This window comes from Mus musculus, chromosome 8 (assembly GCF_000001635.26).
Source record: "Mus musculus strain C57BL/6J chromosome 8, GRCm38.p6 C57BL/6J".
In the NCBI taxonomy this organism is placed as follows: Eukaryota; Metazoa; Chordata; class Mammalia; order Rodentia; family Muridae; genus Mus; species Mus musculus.
In genome coordinates this window covers 117,325,247-117,343,894 of record NC_000074.6, presented here as the reverse complement: position 1 = coordinate 117,343,894, position 18,648 = coordinate 117,325,247, and the positions used below count along the sequence as shown (strand labels likewise).

At 49.7% G+C, this 18,648-nt stretch overlaps 1 protein-coding gene across 3 annotated transcripts in view; it reads right to left on the bottom strand.

Annotated features, from left to right (window-relative positions):
- Positions 1 to 18,648, bottom strand: part of Cmip (c-Maf inducing protein) — a 204,488-nt gene that overhangs the window by 117,612 nt on the left and 68,228 nt on the right. Inside the window, exon 1 of one of the 3 annotated variants that reach the window (XM_011248527.2) lies at positions 3,184 to 3,389. The exons of the other annotated variants lie outside the window; for them this stretch is intronic. Within the exon in view, the coding sequence (XP_011246829.2) occupies positions 3,184 to 3,303 (120 nt within the window). The 5' untranslated portion in view covers positions 3,304 to 3,389. Of the gene's footprint in view, positions 1 to 3,183; positions 3,390 to 18,648 lie in introns of those variants that run through there. 3 annotated transcript variants of the gene reach the window in all.

Here is an 18,648-nt window from a genome sequence, read left to right as displayed (position 1 = left end):
ATGTGTGTATACACACGCACACAAATACACAGCTTCATTCACCTGAACTCATGTTTACATGTGAGCAAAGATTCCTTTGCAGAGGCCTGGCAGCCTGTACTGCACCCAGAGCAGAAACAGGGGCTTCCGGGATCCAAGCCATGACAAAGCAGAAGTGGTGTGGGGACACTCACAGCGCCTGGAAATGCTCTGCTCACCAACAAGTAGGGCTCACACGCTCAAGGCACACGCCCAGAGCTCAAGCAGCACCTTGTCATCTCTGAAAGCCCTCACACGCCAGCATCACCTCACACAGCGCTGCAGAGACTCGGCTATAAGAACCCCTCCTTTTCCACGCCTGTGACTTCTCACCCCTGGTGCCACTTAAGAACCAACTTCCTTCTCTCGTGTAAAAGACACTCACACAGATTCAGGAGCCCGTCCTCTGTAAATCCGGATTGATTGTGCCGGGACAGAGCAACCAATGAGTCCAAAGAATACGATGACTGGGTGGGGGCAGCTGACCCTGCCGAGGCCGGTACTTAATTCTACCCAGGACCAATCCAGGGAACCTAGGACTACATGAAAGGAGAAATGGATTCCCTGACTGAGGCTTGTTTACACTGTTCTTGTGCTGGGTGGGTGCGATTTAAAAGCTCCTTAAAGTAGCCGCATTCCGCTAAGATGGGAAGGTGCCTTCCGGTCAGTGTGGGCTATACTAGTGGTAAGAGCCAAGCCTGCTTCCTCTTTAGGAAGAAAGCAGAAGTGGAGATGGAATGTCACTGAGGAGACTCGAGGGGTCACAACAAGGTGGCAGGAGTCAAAATCTCACCCCCACCCCCACCCCACCCCTCCAGGATCTTCACTATGTAGTATGTCCCTCTGGCTGTCCTAGAACTCACTATGTAGACCACACTACCCTTGAACTCTATCTGCCTCTGCCCCCCAGGGGCCAGGATTAAAGATGGGTGTGTACTCCCAACACCCAGGGGGTCAATTGCATAAACAATGAGTCAAGGTTACTTATTTCCTGAGACAGAAAGTAAAACAGGAACCTGTCTTTCTCAAAGAGAAGGTGGCCCACCTAGATCCAGATGGAGGTTTCAGACAGCGGATTATTTTATACTCACCTCAACTCTAGGTGGAGAAACTGAGACACTGAGGGAGTGACTGGTTCATCCGAGCTCAAGGTCAGACACTCACCCCAAGATTCTGACCTCTGCCTCAGCACGTCCAGTCCCACTGCCTCACCGCAATGAGGTACCCCACACATGATTCACAGAATCTAGGAGGCCAGGGGCAGAGTTCTGGGAAGCCCTGAACATCAACGTGATGTCCTGGAGAGAGGCCTATGTTAACTGTTTCTGGGTGTTCTCATGGGAAGCCCCTGAAGAGGGATCTCTGCCGGTCATCTGACATTTGGATGTCACCAGGGTGGAGGTGACACTGTTCTGTTCAGGGAAAGGATGGCCACAGAACCAGGCATGGGCACCTATGTCCGCTTGGAGTGCCACTAGGCAGAGGTTAGACAAATGCCTACGGAAGGGCAGATGCCCTAAGCCAGGCATGGAGAACTCACAAGTCCAAGACTATGACATGAGTACCCCACCCCGGCAATAAGGGAATGAATTTAAAAAATAACCATTTATTTAAAAAATAACCATTTAAAAAATTTAAAAAATAGCCATTTAAAAAATAACAAGGACAAATTTAAAAATAAAAATTAAAAAATAACCATTTAAAAAATTTTAAAAATAACCATTTAAAAAATAACAAGGACAAGGAGGAAGGATGCAGAGGTCGGCCTGTTAGCCTCCACACACATGTGCTGCTCATATGCACGTGAGTGTGTATGTGTGCGCACACACAAAACACACACACGCACAGCAAAATAACCCCAAAAGTTCCAAGATAAGAAATATCTGAGGTTTGAGGGAGCATGGGCCAGGACATTGAGGGGGACAGAATCCCTCAGCAGGTGGACTTGTTGGTCAAGGCATCTTGACCACATATGAAGGCTGGTGTCTTAATCACTTAGCTGTCATGGTGGTCAACTACTTGGCTCTCATTCTGTTTCTTCATTTGGACAGAGAGGGCAAGCATTTGGCAAGCTGAGGAGTTGTACGGCGGGGTTTTGCGGGGGGGGGGGGGGGGGGGGCGGCTCAAGGTTACTCTGCACGGTGGTTTGAAAGAGAATGCCCCTCCCCACAAAGGCCCATACATTTGAATGCTTGGTCCCCAGGGAAAGGAATTGTTTGGAAAGGATAGAAAATGTGGCTTCGTTCTAGATGTCTCCCCAAGGTATGGGTTTTAAGGTCTATGAGGCCCTGGTCATTCCCAGTTAGCATCTTTCTCTCTGCCTCATGTTTGTACATTAGGGATGTAAACTACTGCCCCAGCCCCACGCCTACCTGCCTGCTAATGACATGTTCATCACCACTGTGATCACGGACGGACTCACTCTCTTGAAACTGTAAGCCCTCAATAAATTTTTTTCCTTCTATCCATCAGGAGCCTTGGTAATACTGTCTTATCACAGCAATACAAAAGTAAGACTCTCTGGAGATCAGAGAACTGTTTTCAGCCTATTCACTGACATCTGTAACCATCCTTACACACTATGATGAATAATGTCAGTCAGACCCACTTCTAGTCTGGGTTACCTGGGGTGAGACATCCCACCCTGAATGCGGGCAGCATGTTAATCCAGATTAAGCTCAAGCATCCACTGGAAGAAATCGAGAATCACCGGGGAGATGAGCCTGTAGGCATGCGTGTATAGGGCCATCCTTATTTGGCTGAGGTGACATCACCCAACCTCCGTGGCACCATTCCCTGGGCTGGGACCCTGGGCTGTTTACAGATAATAAGCTGAACATCAACTTTCACCTCTCTGCTTCCTGACCTGGAAGGCAGAGTGACCACGTCCCTGCCGCTACAACTCCCAAGGACAGCAACCTTGAACCATGGGCCAAAATAAACTCATCGCTTTGGTAAGAGTGCTTTATCACAGAAACAGAAAAATAATGAAGGCACGGTTCCATGAGCCTTAATTCATCCTGGTCTGAACAGAGAGGAGAAAGCAGCCGCTCCCGGCTGCAGACGGCAACGTGGATCTCTGCCTCGATTTCCCTACCCTGACAGACTGTCCCACCCCCGCCCCACCCCACCCCCTCACCCCGCAGAACATAAACCAAAACAAACCCTCTGTAAGTTGCTTCTGATCAGGTATTTGTCCACAAGAAGGTCAATCATAGATGTACCAATAGGTGGCGGCTTCTGACTCCATGCAGACTCTGCGCTTAGAGCCAAGGATGGATTCATGTGGTTCCAGACCTTGAACTCAAGAGGCAGGGAACTAAGACACTTAACAAATGAAATCTACCCACTGGGGCAACTGCTTATCCTGCGGCCCAAGCACTGGTGACAGCTCTCACTGGTTCCCCTCAAAGTTGGCCACAAAACTCAGGAGGGGAGAGAGAGAGAGGGTGCGGTTCGAATGAGGAAAGCAGATGCAGAGGTCAGCAGTCAGCGTTAGCAAGAACAGCTTGCTGCTCCAGATTGCAGAAGTTCATTCGTGTGAGAAACAGTGGAGGGGGTGGGGGAGGGGCCCAGCACCCAGGTGATGTAGCAAGAGGAGGGGGCGGGGCAGGGCGGGGCAGGGCGGGGCACAGTCTCACCCAGGGCCATCCCTGCCCTGAGGTCTTATATCAGAATTAAAAAAAAAAAAAAAAAAAAAAAAAAAAAGGTTTCCCAAAAGCAAGAAGACCCGCTATACCATTCCTGAGCAAGCAAACCATCTTTTTTGATTCTCTTGCATGTCTAATAATGACTTAACAAACTCGATTTCCAAAACAACTCCAGAGACCAACAAGCCTTCCCCAAGGGCCCTGCAAACACCATCACCAATCCCAATGTTAACAGTTGGTAAAGCTGTACCATAGGGTACAGACTCTGCTGGGCTTGAGGAAATAATCTCATTGGGGGGAGGGGGGGTCCTCTGACAAGGCGGCCCCGGCCTATAGAATCACACTGCGGCAAGGGCTTTCCCCAGGTGGCTGCCCCCAACTGTGCAACTGTGAACAAGACTCCGCAGCACAGTCCACAGCAGGGGGATCCCCACCTAATGCAGCATTTGGAGGTTCCAGGGCCTGCCTGAACCCCCGGGGTAGTCACGTAGCACCAGTGTGTGTTCCTTCCCAGCTGCCTAATCGAATTTCCTGTGTATGAATATAAACACTGTTGTCTGACCCACAGTGAACTTGTAAACAGTGCGATGGTATCAGCCGTAATAGACAGGGTTTCCCAGAGCGGAAGGACACTGTTACTTTTGCTTCGATTGGAAGCGGACTCAATTTCCACGGGATAGAGATAAAATTGATAGCCGTAGAAGGAGTCAACTTGATGGGGGGGGGGGGGGGGAAGGAATAACTTTTATTGCCCAAGACCGCTGCAGTCAGGGTTTCTAATGTCACGTGTGGGCTGTGACCTTAATGCTGTCTTGTGGTTTCTTGGAATGAGGCCACTCTCCTACGTTCTTTGGAGTGGACAGAACATCAGAGTGACCTGGCTGAACTGTCAGAGAGACATCGCCACCGCAAAGCTTAAAGAAACACAGACAAAAAGTTACCTAATCATCTCTCTACCCAAATCAGGCTCTCTCTGTATGTGTGTGCGCGTGCGCACACATTCCTGCAGGTGTATGAGTGCACCTGTGTGTAAGCACGTATTAATTGTTAAAACTCCGCATATCGTTCACTTCTGACTAATCGGTGGAGTTTAGGGGATAATCTCATCAGGAGCCATCTACCTTGTTTTGTTTGTCCGTCCTTCTTGGGGACTTGGGTTTTACTGGGAGTTCACATATGCCCAACTCTGTTGTCCCTGAGGACCAGGTAGGTTTAGAACTCAGGTCCCCTGCCTGCTAGCATGTCACCATTCCAACACCAGGCTCAATAAGGGGGAGCAATGGCAGCCCAGAGCAGACTCACCAGGGAGAAGAGACAACAGGAAACACATGGGCCACTATGAACTCACACGGTAAACACTCTGCCTCACCCCAGTTCAAATGTAAGCCAGCATTTCTTGTTCCCTGTGTCTGTCCCCAGGGTTTCTGCTTCTTCACTGCCCACAGGTTATGATAGAGTATGCTGGCTTCAGGTACCCTCTGAGAGCCGGGCACAGTCAGCCTTAGCTCAGAACTACTTCCTCCTGATGCCTGGTCAAGGGCAACACTCAGCTATCCAAATATGTTTTCCCACAATAAAATGGGTAGGAACAAAGACAGCACCTGCCTAATTGGGTGATGTTTTAGGATGCAAGGAGATGGGGAAGGGGTGGGGGCTGTGCAATCCAGGAACAAGACACTGGTAGATAGATAATCACTGTCTAGAACAGCCTGCTCAGAGGTCCCAATGCATGCCACATCTGCCAACTGCCCAAGGCACTGAGCCTGGGCTCTGTTCCTCCTGTCATATCTCCCTGTCAAGTACTTTACCCATACAACCCTTTACCACCTCAGAGACTTGCTGTCACTTCAGAACACCACAAGAGTCAGCATGGTGGCGCACGCCTTTGATCCCAGCCCTTGGGAAGCAGAAGCAGGAAGGTGTCTGAATTCTGTGCTAGCTTGGTCAACAGTGGGGAGTTCTGGGACAGCGAGGGCTACACAGAGAAGCCCAGTCTTAGAAAGAAAAAAAGAAAGAAAGAAAGAAAGGAGAGAGGGAGGGAGGGAGGGAGGGAGGGAGGGAGGGAGGGAGGGAGGGAGACAGACACACGGACACACACAGATACAGACACACACACCTCAGTCTATCTAAGCATTATGGACTGCGCCCAGGTCCTTTGCCAATGCTAAGCAACCCCTGTGTCTTCGACTCCAGACTCACACTCTCAGGAGCAGACAGACCTAAGATGGTGGGCAGGTTATACCAAGTCCCACGCCATCTGCTGTGAGGTCTCTAGCATGCTCCTTTTACAGAATCAGTTACTCAAGAACCCTGCCGTGCATCGGGTTCAAAGAGAACCAACACACCATGTGACCACACCTACTGAGGCAGGTCAAAAAGGGCAGAACTGGGGACAGTAACAACAGCCTAGTGTGTGGGGGCATAGGTGCCAGATATACTCTACTGTGAATCTGCCCTAAGCAAGTGTTGGTTAGGCTTGTGAAAATTTGCTGGAGAAGACCTCCTATGAATGCTTCTGGATACATTAACGTCAGACCTATGCATGCTGCTGGCTACATTACATCAGTCCTCCCACAAATGCTGCTGCTGTATACATTACGTCAGACCTCCCATCAATCCTGCTGGATACATTAACCTCAGACCTCCCATTTGTGTGCTGCTGGATACATTAAAGTCTACATGTTTGTTTTCTATATAATGTTGGTCTGCTAGGTTTTCTCATTTGTAAAATGGGAGGTTGGTGGCCTGTTAAAAGACTCCTGCTACATCTCATGGCCTTCTGCCTCTGGTAGGTTCCACCCACTTCACCCAAAGGCCATGAGCTCAGAGCCCATGCTGGCAGCAGCTCTAGGTTGCGCTAATGACAACTCGAAGTTCCAGAGGTCAAGACTACGTTGACACTAACAGAATTAGCAACTGACCTATACACACTTAGAGAGACTTGAGGGAAGAAATCCTAGCCAGGGGTGGTGGGGCATACCTATAATCTCAGCACTGAGGCAGGGGAATCATGAGTTCAAGGCCAGCCTGAACAGTGAAGCTGTCTCAGAGAAAGACTGAGAGAGCGATCAATTCTATAGTATGTGTATTTTTACCACCATTTTATAAAAGCAATAAACATAAAGTCTAAAGGAACATTCAACTCTCAGACCCCAGTGCTTGTATCCTGGAACTCACTCTGTAGACCAGGCTGGCCTCAAACTCAGAGCCTCTGCCTCCCAAGTGCTGGGATTACAGGCATGCGCCACCACTGCCCAGCCAAGTATTTCTTTTTAAAATAGAAATAGCATTCCATAAGGAATAAGAAACACCAAGAAGTAACCCAGGGACTGGCTAGGTTGGCCAGGACACACAGCCAACAGGGAGAGGCACAACAGGTAACAGGGAGAGCCACTCCATCTAGCTGTGTGACCTCAGGCAAGTGACTTGACCCCTCTATTCCTTCATGTTTCATATGAAAGAATTCAACTAAAAAATACTGTGAATGCGGAATAAGCAAAATAGCACAGTGTCAAAGCAAGGCCAGTGAGTCCTGGGCAATAACAGTCCCCGGGAGTCCTGGAAGAACTGTAGAGGACAGAGAGTAGCGATGGCCCAAAGCTGCAGAGAAACAGAAAATAGGAGTGACTCAAGTTAACTGGGGGGGTGCCTCGCTCCTTACAGCAAAACAGCTCTAGATTAACATCGGCCAAATCCCCCTTTTTAAGAACAAGTAATGCTTGCTTGACCTTAAAACTTGGAGGAGTTGGAGCTAGAGAGATTGGCTCTTGCAAAAGGTTCCGGGTTAAGGACCCAGCACCTACACAGCAGCTCACAACCATCTTCAACTCCAGTTCCCAGAAGTCTGATGCCCTCTTCTGGTCTCTGCAAGCACCGAATGTACATGGTACGTGGACGTACACTCAGGCGGCACACATATATACTCAAACCATTTCTAATTAGAACAATTTTCTAAGCCACTAATTAACTAATTAAGACACACAAGCCTCTGACAACTGGGAAAAAATGTAAAACTTCTCTACATATAAATATTTTTAAACAAAAATCAAGAAGCTTAGAAAGAGAGAGAGAGAGAGACAGACAGACAGACATTGCTTGATAGGAAGAAGAGCTGAAAGGGATCAGCAGGGCAGGTGGCTCAGTTAATAAAATGTCTACCAACAAAGCATGAGGACACAGGTTCAAATCCCCAGCAACCACAAAAAAGCTGGGCAGGGCAGTACATGACTGCATCCTGGTGACAGAAGTAGTAAATAAGAGTCTTGGGGCTTGCTGAGCAGCCGGCCAAACTGGTGAGCTCTAGGTTCAATGAGAGACCCTGTCTAAAAATGGAATAAAAGTAGAGATGTACGCACACACCAACGGGTTCTCTACTTAAAAAGACAGCCTAGCCAAGTGCTTTTCAACAAAGACACCCATACAATTCAAAAAACAACAACAAAGAATTGCAGAGATTCTGCACTTCTGGTGAGAACACCAAGGACCGTCCCACACTCGTCAGAATGACCAAGCAGGCACAGCCTTATTCTCACAGCCAGCCTGGCAAGGGTACATTCCTGAAAGGCCTGGCCAGGAGACACAGCCTGGCCACAGACTGCCTGGGACGTGCCCAGGTGCAGGAAGCCAGACTCAGACATGTGGCCGCAGACTAGAGAAACGCCCCTTCTTATCCACAAAGGGGACAGTGGAGGCTAGCAGCCACGGGGTACCTCTCCTACTTTGTCGGGAGTTGGGGTGGGGGAGCAGGAGGCAAGATGAAAAGATGCCACCCCAGCCCACCCCGTGTCCCAGTCTCCCAGTGACAGACAGAGACGGGGATGGGAAGACCTCTGCCCTCCGCCTCCTTCAGGCTAGCGCCCTCCTCGCTGTCTTGCACAGACATGCCCCACTCTGTGTGCTCTGGAGCCTCCACACAGAAACTGTAGGGTGACATCAGTAAGAACAGTCAGGCACTCGGTGGCCGCCTGTACTCAGCAGGCAGACTTCAACAAGCCCAGCCCGCAGAGCTCTGGGGATTCAGTTGTTCACAGTGCAGCTATTCAATGAGCACCTAATGTGTGTCATCTGGGGTGGGGGGTGGGGAGGACACGGATGACAAGCAAAAAAACCCCAGCTTTCCTAGTGGGAGGAGACAGGGACAAAATAAAAACACCAGGCCTGTTCACTTCCGATAAGTGCTAAGGCAGGAAACAAGAAATAAATGGAAGAGGCGGGGAGGGCCAACCTCTCAGATGGTTGGGACATAAAGGTCTAAGAAGAGAGCAAAGGAGGCTCAGAAGAGACAGAGAGGCCTTACGGCCGGGGAAGGGGGGCGATGAGGGGAGGGCAGTGTGTTTGGAATCATTACTGCAAGCAAGAGAGGTGAGTTCTGCTTGTCACTGGTAGGCGACACATGGTGCCAAGGTCTCACAGTTAATCATTGAAAGACTGGCTAGGCAGGGTGAGAAAGGGTACGGGCAGACATACCCTATACTCATCCGCAGTGCCCCTGTGGGATGCCTTCATCCTGTCTGGAGGATGGTTGCCAGCCCCTGTCCCCAAGACACCTGGCTGGAAGCCCCCCACTGGCACATGGCTCAGCAGTGGGCTTTCTCCGCTGGTTTCCCCTCCCTAGCTCCACAGAGCCTCTCTGTACCTTGCGGGACAGAGTGGAGGGCAGCTGGCCCCAGTCCCTGGGGAGGCTCACAGCTATTAGCAGGACTTAAAGAGACCTAAAGGGTTACAAACAAGCTAGCCATCTACTGGTTCAATTTATTGGCCTGGCAGAAGAGGTCATTCAGGAAATATTTTCAAATCAGTGATGACCAGTATTCTAGGAGACAGCTGTGTGTGTGTGTGTGTGTGTGTGTGTGTGTGTGTGTGTGTGTAAAAGCCTTATGTTGACATAAGCACACACGTGAGCATGGCTTTCTACCCAAGTCCAAAGGTGAACTGTTTTACTGGCGTCTAATAATTAGGAAGTTTTTACAGTCAGCGTAAATGTAGATAAGCCGGTGAGGGCAGAACTCTGGGCCTCCACTTTGAAGCCCGGCTCAAACAGGTGTAAACTGTGACCTTGGGCGTAGCTAAGCCTCCCCTGCCTCCATTTCCTTGGTTTTGGATGACTGTGAACACCCCAGAGAACGGACAGGAAGCACAGGGCTTCGAGCACACAGAGCCACCCCCCCCAGTGCTAAGGCTTCACTGGGGAGGGTGGGCCAGACCCGTGTAAGCAAAATGCAGCACAGGTGAGCTCACCAACTGGCCCCCAAGTAGTAATTTGTAGCCGACAAAGCTTCCCTCAGCCAGGCAGCCCTTTTTTGCTTGCTTACCAAGGGCATGGTTGGAATCAGCCAGTCTGAGAGAAACCCTGGCACACTCAGACCTTGAGACTGGGGAGGGGGATGGGGAATCTCTGAAACCAGTGAACCAGGATCCCGAGGCAGAGGTCAGACAGCCTGGTGACTGACTGAGCTCCAGCAAGGCCACCTCCTCCCAACCCGCTTTGAGCCATAACCAAGCAGGCAGACACAGCGCTACCCAGGGGGAAAAGACCGTGCACAGGAGGCAACAGAACCAGGGCTAAATGAACAGTCATGTCCCAGAGCTGTCCCAGAAAAACTCACGGGCCAGGTATCAGAAGTAGCTGGGCCTGGTGGTATAGGCCTGTCATACGGGCTACTCCGAAGATGGAGGCAGGAGGATGCCAAGTTTAAGGCTGGCCTACAAAACTTAGTAAGACCTCTATCCAAAACAAATAGTAAAGAGACATCTGGGGGGAGGGGGGAGTATAGCTCAGTGGTATAGTTTAAGCCTCAGTGCTGAAGGAAACAATACAACAACCTCTTTTCTCCTGAGGCCGTATGTGCCAGTGGGGCTGGCTTCTAGGTATTCTCAGGACCAGGGTGTTGCTCTGTGCCTCTCCTGTCCTCACAGCTATACCCAGAGCACTCTCAGTCTCACAGGCTCTACCTCAACTAGGGACACTGCCCGGACCCTAATCTCCAACAAGGTCATCTCCCAGACACACAAGGTCACACTCAAGACATACATTTTAGGGGATACCGTTCAGCTCCATCAGTGACACCACAGTTAAGATCACGACTGTCTCACAAAAGGTCCGTGTGCTTAAAAATGACTGGCCCCCTCTGTGGATGGTGGAGCCTTCCACTTAGTGGAAGGTCCTGGGTTAGTTAAGGGGACAATGGAACCCCCAATGTTTCCTCTTCCTCCCAATCCCCATCGGCTGTAACATGAGGTTGCCTCCTCCAGCACTGCATTGTTGGAGACCCAAAGTAATAGGGTCAAAGGTCAGAGATTTTAAAACCTCCAAACCGGTGAGCACAGATAGTCTGTGCTCCTTTGCAGCCGCCTTGTCCCAGGTCGGTTATTACAGTAGCAGACAGCTAACTCAAATTGCTCATGGACAAACAAGCTGACGCTGGTCAGTGCCCAGTGACCGATGCTAGGCAACAGTCGGGAGGATGAGGACCTGGGACCCAGAAGGACCCAGACGCCCCAGAAGGACATGGTCGTAAAAGCTGGACACATGTAGCTTGGCACGCACCAACATTTCGGTGGCTAGCATGTGGAGGAGGCTTCCAGTTGGGGTGATCTGTGATATATCCCCTTCCCGGAGACACAGGAGTCTTGGAGGCCCCGTGAGGAGAGGCGTGGGAGGGGGGCGGGAGGCTCCGGTAGAGGCTGAGTAAAAGGATGGAGCGGGAGGCGACAGGGAGGCAACAGATCTCAGGCGCTGTCAGAAGCATCAGGGGAGGGTGTGGGTGAGTCACCCAGGCAGACAGGCCACGCGCCGATCCCACAAAAGACGGATCCTCCCACCCGAGAGATGTGTTTGACTTCTGCAAAGTACAGGTTGCATGATACTCCCCACACACCCCACCTTCCCGCTCTGTACAGGAGGTGGGAGACGTGTCCCAAGGGACCCAAGCGCCATTTCTGGGACTTCCCCCAAAGCAGGCTCCCACACCTATCCTGCCCATATCAGCAGAGAGAATCAGAAGACTGGGGCAAAGGCTCCAACCTCACAGGACCCCACCAAGGATCAACCTGTGATTTCCCTTCATCCTCAAAGAAGCCCTGACTCGTTTTGACAGCCATCTTCAAAGAACCCAGGCTGGTTTCGAGGTGAACCTTTTAGGGGGTTCTCGAGTCAAAGAGAGGGTCTTATAGCTTCTGCACAACCAGCGTGGCGTTCCTGTCCACTGCCCAGGCACCGGTTTTCTAGAAAGACCCACACCTGCCCACCTAACAGGTTTCCACAGCTGTGGAATAAGTGGCCACAGACCTAGTGGTTTGTCCTCTCAGAGGTCTAGAGTGGGCCCAGTAGGTTGTACAGAGGGCAATGGACAGGCAGGGCCAGCTCCTTCTGGGGGTCCAAGGGAGAATCTTGTCTTCCCAGAGATACCTGCATCCCTAGATGTGTGGCCCCACCTCTCCTGCCACATCAGAAACTTCCTGACTCCGCTCTCTTGCTTAGACTCTCCTGCCTCCCTCCTGCCCTGCCTTCACACTGATTACACACACACACACACACACACACACACACACACACACACACACACACGAATATTGTGTGCTAAACTCCACATCTCAAGACTCTGGACACAAAACCCTTGTGTGACCTTCTGGAGACTAGGTCGACGACATCTTCAGGGGACATCATCTCACCTACCACAGAGCGTGGCTGTCCCCCACCACACTCCATGGAATGCCAACAGGCCTGGCTAAGAGGCAGATATATCATCCACCTGCCCCAGACACTCCCCTATCACACACGGTGGCCAAGGATCCCTGAGTGGCTTGGGCAATGATCACTTCACTGTGTCCCTCTCTTGAGACACCATATACCTACAATCCACTAAATTCCCATCTCAAGACAGTGTCAAGATGCAGTAGTTTGATAGGGTCTAGAATCATCAAGAAAGCAACCCTCTGGGCATGCTTTGAGAAAGCTTGTAGCTAGGGACTGCAGGGAGAAGACCCATCTTAACTAGATTGCATTATCCCATAGGCCAGGGGGTCAGGAGTAAAGCCTTCCGCTCTCTCTGCTTCTCAACTGCAGATTCAAACTGTCTCGAGCTCCTGCTAGCGTGGCTACCCTGCCATGCTCCTATCTCAACCATGAACCGGCGGCATTCCTTCCTTAAACTGTTCTTTTCTTGTCAGATACTTTGTCACATCAACAGCAAAAGTGACTGGCACATCTACTCACTCATTTGTCTTCTCCAAAGGCGAACTGGGTAGAGGACCTCAAAGGTGAGGAACACCCGTTCATCCATCTGCGTCTAATCCAAAATTTGACTCACAATAAGTATACTAGGTGGGTAGGTGGGAGAATGAATGGAGAGATGGATGAATGGGAAGGTAAGTGAGTGGATGGATGGATAGAGGGATGGATGGATGGATGGATGGATGGATGGATGGATGGATGGGCAGATGGGCGGATAGATAGATGGATGGGCAGATGGGCGGATATATGGACAGGTGGGTGGGCAGATGGATGGATGGGTGGGTGAGTGATGGATGGATGGATGGATGGATGGACAGATGGGTGAATGGGTGAGTAGATAGATGGGTGGGTAGATGGATGGGTGGGTGGGTGGATGGATGGATGGGTGAATGGATGGGTGGGGGAGGTGAGTGGACAGATGATGGGAAAGTGCATGGGTAGATAGATGGATGGATAAATTGGCAGATGGATAGGGGTGGATGAATAGGTGATCAAATGGATAGATGAGTAGGTAAGTAGATAAGTTTGTAAATGAATGGGGAGATATAAACATTGATGGGTGGGAGGAGCAAATAGTTAAGTTGTCAGATAGGCAGACAAGTGGAAGGAAGGGAGGAAGGAAGGGAGGGAGGGAGGGAGGGAGGGAGGGAGGGAGGGAGGGAGGGAGGGAGGGGAGGCCAAAACAGAAGAAAGACTAGGGAGGAAAAAATGGCTAAGTGCCTGACAAAATTTTCAAGCTCCCTAAATATATGTTGAGTCTAAGAAAGGAGAGGAGGGGAGAGCACGTAGATTAAGCCACACCATCTGTGTGGAGAGAACTCAGCTTAGCAGGGGCCAGCCGTGAGAAAGAAGCTTGAGGAATGTCCAGGGAAAACCCCAGCAGTCAGGCAGCTGTGACCCCAGGCCAAAAACCAGGAGGTTTCCAGGAATGGATCACAACCAACCAGAACTAGCAAGAAGTGCAACTGTTCTGATTGGCCAGACTGCCTCAAAAACAAATTTCTGTGTGTGCCACCACACCTATAACCCCAGCAGCCAAGGAGAAGCAAGAAGACCAGAGCTTGAAACTACCTTGGGCTACTAACAAGATATCATGTAATATATATGTATGTATATATATGTGTGTGTGTGTGTGTGTGTGTGTGTGTGTGTGTGTGTATAGTTTACACACACGTATGTAATACATATTTATTTATATAGAAGCAGGAAATAAATGCCAACACTACTTTGGGCCAGATGCTAGCTGTGAGGACCACACTGTCTTTCTTGTGTCTTGTTGACCTAAGCTAAGCATGGGCTAAGGAATTCCCAGCTTCACAAAGACCCAGTTTCTATATACAGCCAGCTTTATAAAGGCTCTCCGGGATTCCTTGCATCTGGTTAGTCCTAGGATCTGCAGCAGGCAGAGGCACTGCGCAGAGGGACGAGTCCGTCTCCCAGCATCAGAAAAGCATCCGTTTCAAGCCCCTCTGCTTCAACAGTAACAACACCATCATCCAAGGATGAATGACCGTTTCCCAGCATTCTGTCGGAAAGGATTCCAACCACCCAGGAACATTGAACACTGTTACACAACCACCAAAATGGCTAAAGCAGGAGATAGACAACGACAAATGTTGGCACAGATGTGAAGCAGCCAGACATCGAACTTGTTTCTGGGGGAAGGGGATGTGAGCCGGTTAAAAACAATGTGTCTAACTGCTGCCATTAGCAGACTGCACAAGCTGCATCTCTACCCAGCCAGAAGCCAGTGAGTGGGGTTCATTCCTAAGCCCGAGTCAGTCACCAAAACCTCACATGCGCTCCTTGAAGGTTCAATGCAATTGGGTCCCCCACCCACCCCGAGAAATATCACTCCCTAAAAGCCAAAGAAATTGACCGGCTTAGCACACGGTCTAAGTGTACTAGACCTAAGAGAGCTGTCTCCTTTCTTAGACTTTTGAGACAGCTCAGATGCTGACGTGGGTAAACATGTGTGGTCAGTTCTTTCCATCCACCTCACAGATCTCAGGGATTGAACGCAGGCTACCAGGCTTGGCAGCTAGCGCTATTATCTGCTGAGTCATCTCACTGATTGCCCAAATGGTAACTTAGGAGAGTTACATAGTAACAAAGATTTAAAAAGAAAAAAAAAAAAAAAAAAACCAAAACAAAAAAACAAAAAAACTAGCTATGAGCAGAACTCGGTGATTCTCGCAAACATGGCACTAAGCCACTAGGAAATAATGCACAGTCGATTTCTCTGTGAAACTGAACCTCGAAGGGAACCAGGCCGTGGTCAGGAGAAATCAAGGGAGAAGAAGAAAGGTAGTAATTGGAAGGAGACCCCAGAGGGCTTCTGGGCTGTGGGCTGAGGTGGCAGACACAGGGAGTGTGCTCTAACGGTGGTCAATTTCGGTTGCGTCCCTTTTTTAAATAAATAAAAGTGTCTGATGGGATGGCTCGGTCAGCAAAGCTCTAGGTCTGCGAGCATTGGGGGTCCGAGTTCAATTTTCAGAATCTACAGGGGCAGTGGGGGAAAAAAGCCAAGTAAGTTGGTAGAGCTAGTAACCCCAGGCTGGGTAGACAGGGACGAGAGGGTCCCTGGAGATCACTGGCCTGCCAATGTAAGGAGGTCCAGGTCAGTGAGAAAGTCTTTCAGATTTAAAATACTAATAATGATAATAATAATAATAATAATAATAATAACAACAACAACAACAATATGGAAGGCACCCAAGGAATAATACCTGAGACTGACCTCTGGCCTACACACACACACACACACACACACACACACACACACAGAAATCACAAGATCGTATACACACAGACAGACACCAAAAAGTAAAATAGCTGTGGGTACCGCTCATTGGTAGAACACTTCCTTAGCACGAGTGAAGTTCTGACTTTGACTTTGATCACAGCACCACAAAAAAGATAATTAACAACGCTACTGTTGTGAGACCAGGGGACGTGCCCACCTCCTGGGTTCCACAATGAACACATTACAAGTCTCTCTCTCCCTCTCCCTCTCCCTCTCCCTCTCCCTCTCTCTCCCTCTCCCTCTCCCTCTCCCTCTCCCTCTCCCTCTCCCTCTCCCTCTCTCTCTCTCCCTCCTACCCCCCCTCTCTCCCACTGGTTATCATCTGTTCCTTTATGACTACTGATTCCTGACAGGAAGGCCACAATACTGAGATTCCCAGAGCTCAGCCTGCTCCACTCCCAGGGCTTTCTGCTAACACAGGGCAGGGCATAGTCCCCGATGACCCACTGACTCCTGTCCTCTCTTTCCTGGCACACTCAGAGCCAGCCAGCTAGGGACAATGGTGCTCGGATGACAAGAGAAGCAGGAAACACATTCCTCTTCAGGTTCAGACCTGCCTGCGTGTGCCGTCTGGGCTAAACCAGCAGTGTACCTACACCTCACTCTTTCCCCCAGGAAGCTAACTGCAGGGCTCACACCCTGCTTGCTCACTGTGGGGAGTCCCAACAGCTCCTGACAGGTCCAGAGCCATCCCAGAGCTCAAGAGTCCAAGTGGTTATGAAAGAACAATGAAGCCGGGCAGAGACCAGCACAGAGGAATCACTTTGCCTCGGTGGCACTACCTACACACGACAGGACCAACCTCTCCCCGAGTGGACTTCGCTCAGAGGCCCTCTAGGCACCTGATGTGCTGGGCTCCCTGGCATCTGGATAAGGGTATCTTTTCTTACATCAAGCATTTTATTTGAGGGAAGCAATGTCTCATTTATCCTAGGCCAGCCTCCAACTCCTAATTCTCCTGCTTCCAGTTCCCAGGCCCTGGGATTACAGATGTGCAGTACCACACCTAACTAGAACAATATTTTTTTCCTTTTTTCTTTTTCTTCCTTCCTTCCTTCTTTCTTTCCTTCCTTCCTTCCTTCCTTCCTTCCTTCCTTTCTTTCTTTCTTTCTTTTTTTTTTTTTAACATAGAAAACCCATTCAGAGGAAGTTACACAGAGGGTGAACCACATAGGAATATGCTTATCAGAATTTATCTTAAAGTCTGTCATGAGTACCAGATGTCCTTTCTACTAACCCACCAAATGACACAATCCAGCATGGGTCAGAAGATTATGACTTCAGGGCAGTGGTGAGGGTAATGGTGTCCCCAGCGCTCCATGATATCGTAAGCAGGTCACACCACATACAATCGTCCTCCAAAGGAAATTTCGCTTATAGCTGAGTGGCTGCCAGGCCCCTGAATCCTACACAAGGGCCCGAGACTGCCAGTCTCAGAAGCTGGAGTTTTCTTTCTGTTCCCATTATATATTCCTGATAAGAAAATTCTCTTGTATCTAAACATAGGGAGTTTAAGGGGCAGGTTTACATGACAGCCCTTGTCAGTACTGTTCCTACATCCAGAAGGCAGAGACAACCCAAATGCTAACAGACAGATGGATGAAGACAGACAGACAGACAGACAGACAGACACACACACACACACACACACACACACACACACACACACACATTCATTCATTCACAATGGAGTATTACTCAGCCTTTAAAAGGAAGGAAAATGCAATCAGGTATGGTGGCTGTGATGACTTGTATACACTTGGCCCAGAGGATGCCACTATTAGAAGATATGGCCCTGTTGGAGTTGGTGTGCCACTGTGGGTATGGGTTTTAAGACCCTCATCCTAGCTGCCTGGAGGTCAATATTCTGCTAGCAGCCTTCAGATGAAGATGTAGAACTCTCAGCTCCTCCTGTACCATGCCTGCCTAGACGCTGCCATGTTCCCACCTTGATGATAATGGACTAAACCACTGAACCTGTAAGCCAATTAAATGTTGTCCTTGGACATTTAACATGATCAAGAACATGACCAAGAGTTGCGATGATCATGGTGTCTGTTCACAGCAGTAAAACCCTAAGACAGTGGCACTTGAAGCAAGAATATCAAGAGTTCAAGACCAAGCTTCAGGATTCTGTGAGACCCTGTTTCCAAACATAAACAAAAGGAAGAAAACCAGCATACATGGTACAACACAGACAAACCTTGAGGCCATTTTGCTGACAGAAACAAGCTCTTTACAAGAGGCCAAATCTTGCTTTAAGGCACTCACATTTAAAAGCCAAAAGTAGAGGCATGGAGGGCCTTGGCTGGGAATGGCAGATGGGGAGCTGGTGTTTAGTGGAACAAAGACCTGACTGGGGGTGAGGTGGGGTAGAAGTGCTTGCTGCCGTCCAGGTGGGCAGTGTTGGCATAAGAGTTCACCCCCTGAACTCAGGAGGAAGAGGCAAGCAGATCTCTGAATTTGGGCAGAAATCCTGTCATGAAAAACTGAAACCAAAGCCAAACCAAAACCAAAAAAACAGAAGGATGAGGAAGAAGAGGAGGAGAAAACAGAAAAGAGGAGAAGGAGAAAGAGGAAAAGGAGAAGAGGAAGAGGAGGAGAAGGAAGAAGAGGAAGAGGAAGAAGATGAGGGAGAGGAGGAGGATGGGGAGGAGGAGAAGGAGGAAGAGTGCTGCTGCCAAGCCTAACAACCTGAATTCATCTCCAGGACCTACATGGTGGAAGAATATAGACACCTAGAAGCTGTCCTCTAACCTCTTAGTTCTGAGTGAAACTCAGGCCACCCCTAAAACTAAGTAGCTTTAATTTTCAAACACACTGTCTTGGTGGAGCAGTTTCAGATGGAAGCTGGTGGGCCCTGTAGATGAATACGAATAAGGCCCAACAAGGATAAGACGTCCAAGGGGCTGTGCACGCCAGCAACAGTTCAAACAGCCGTC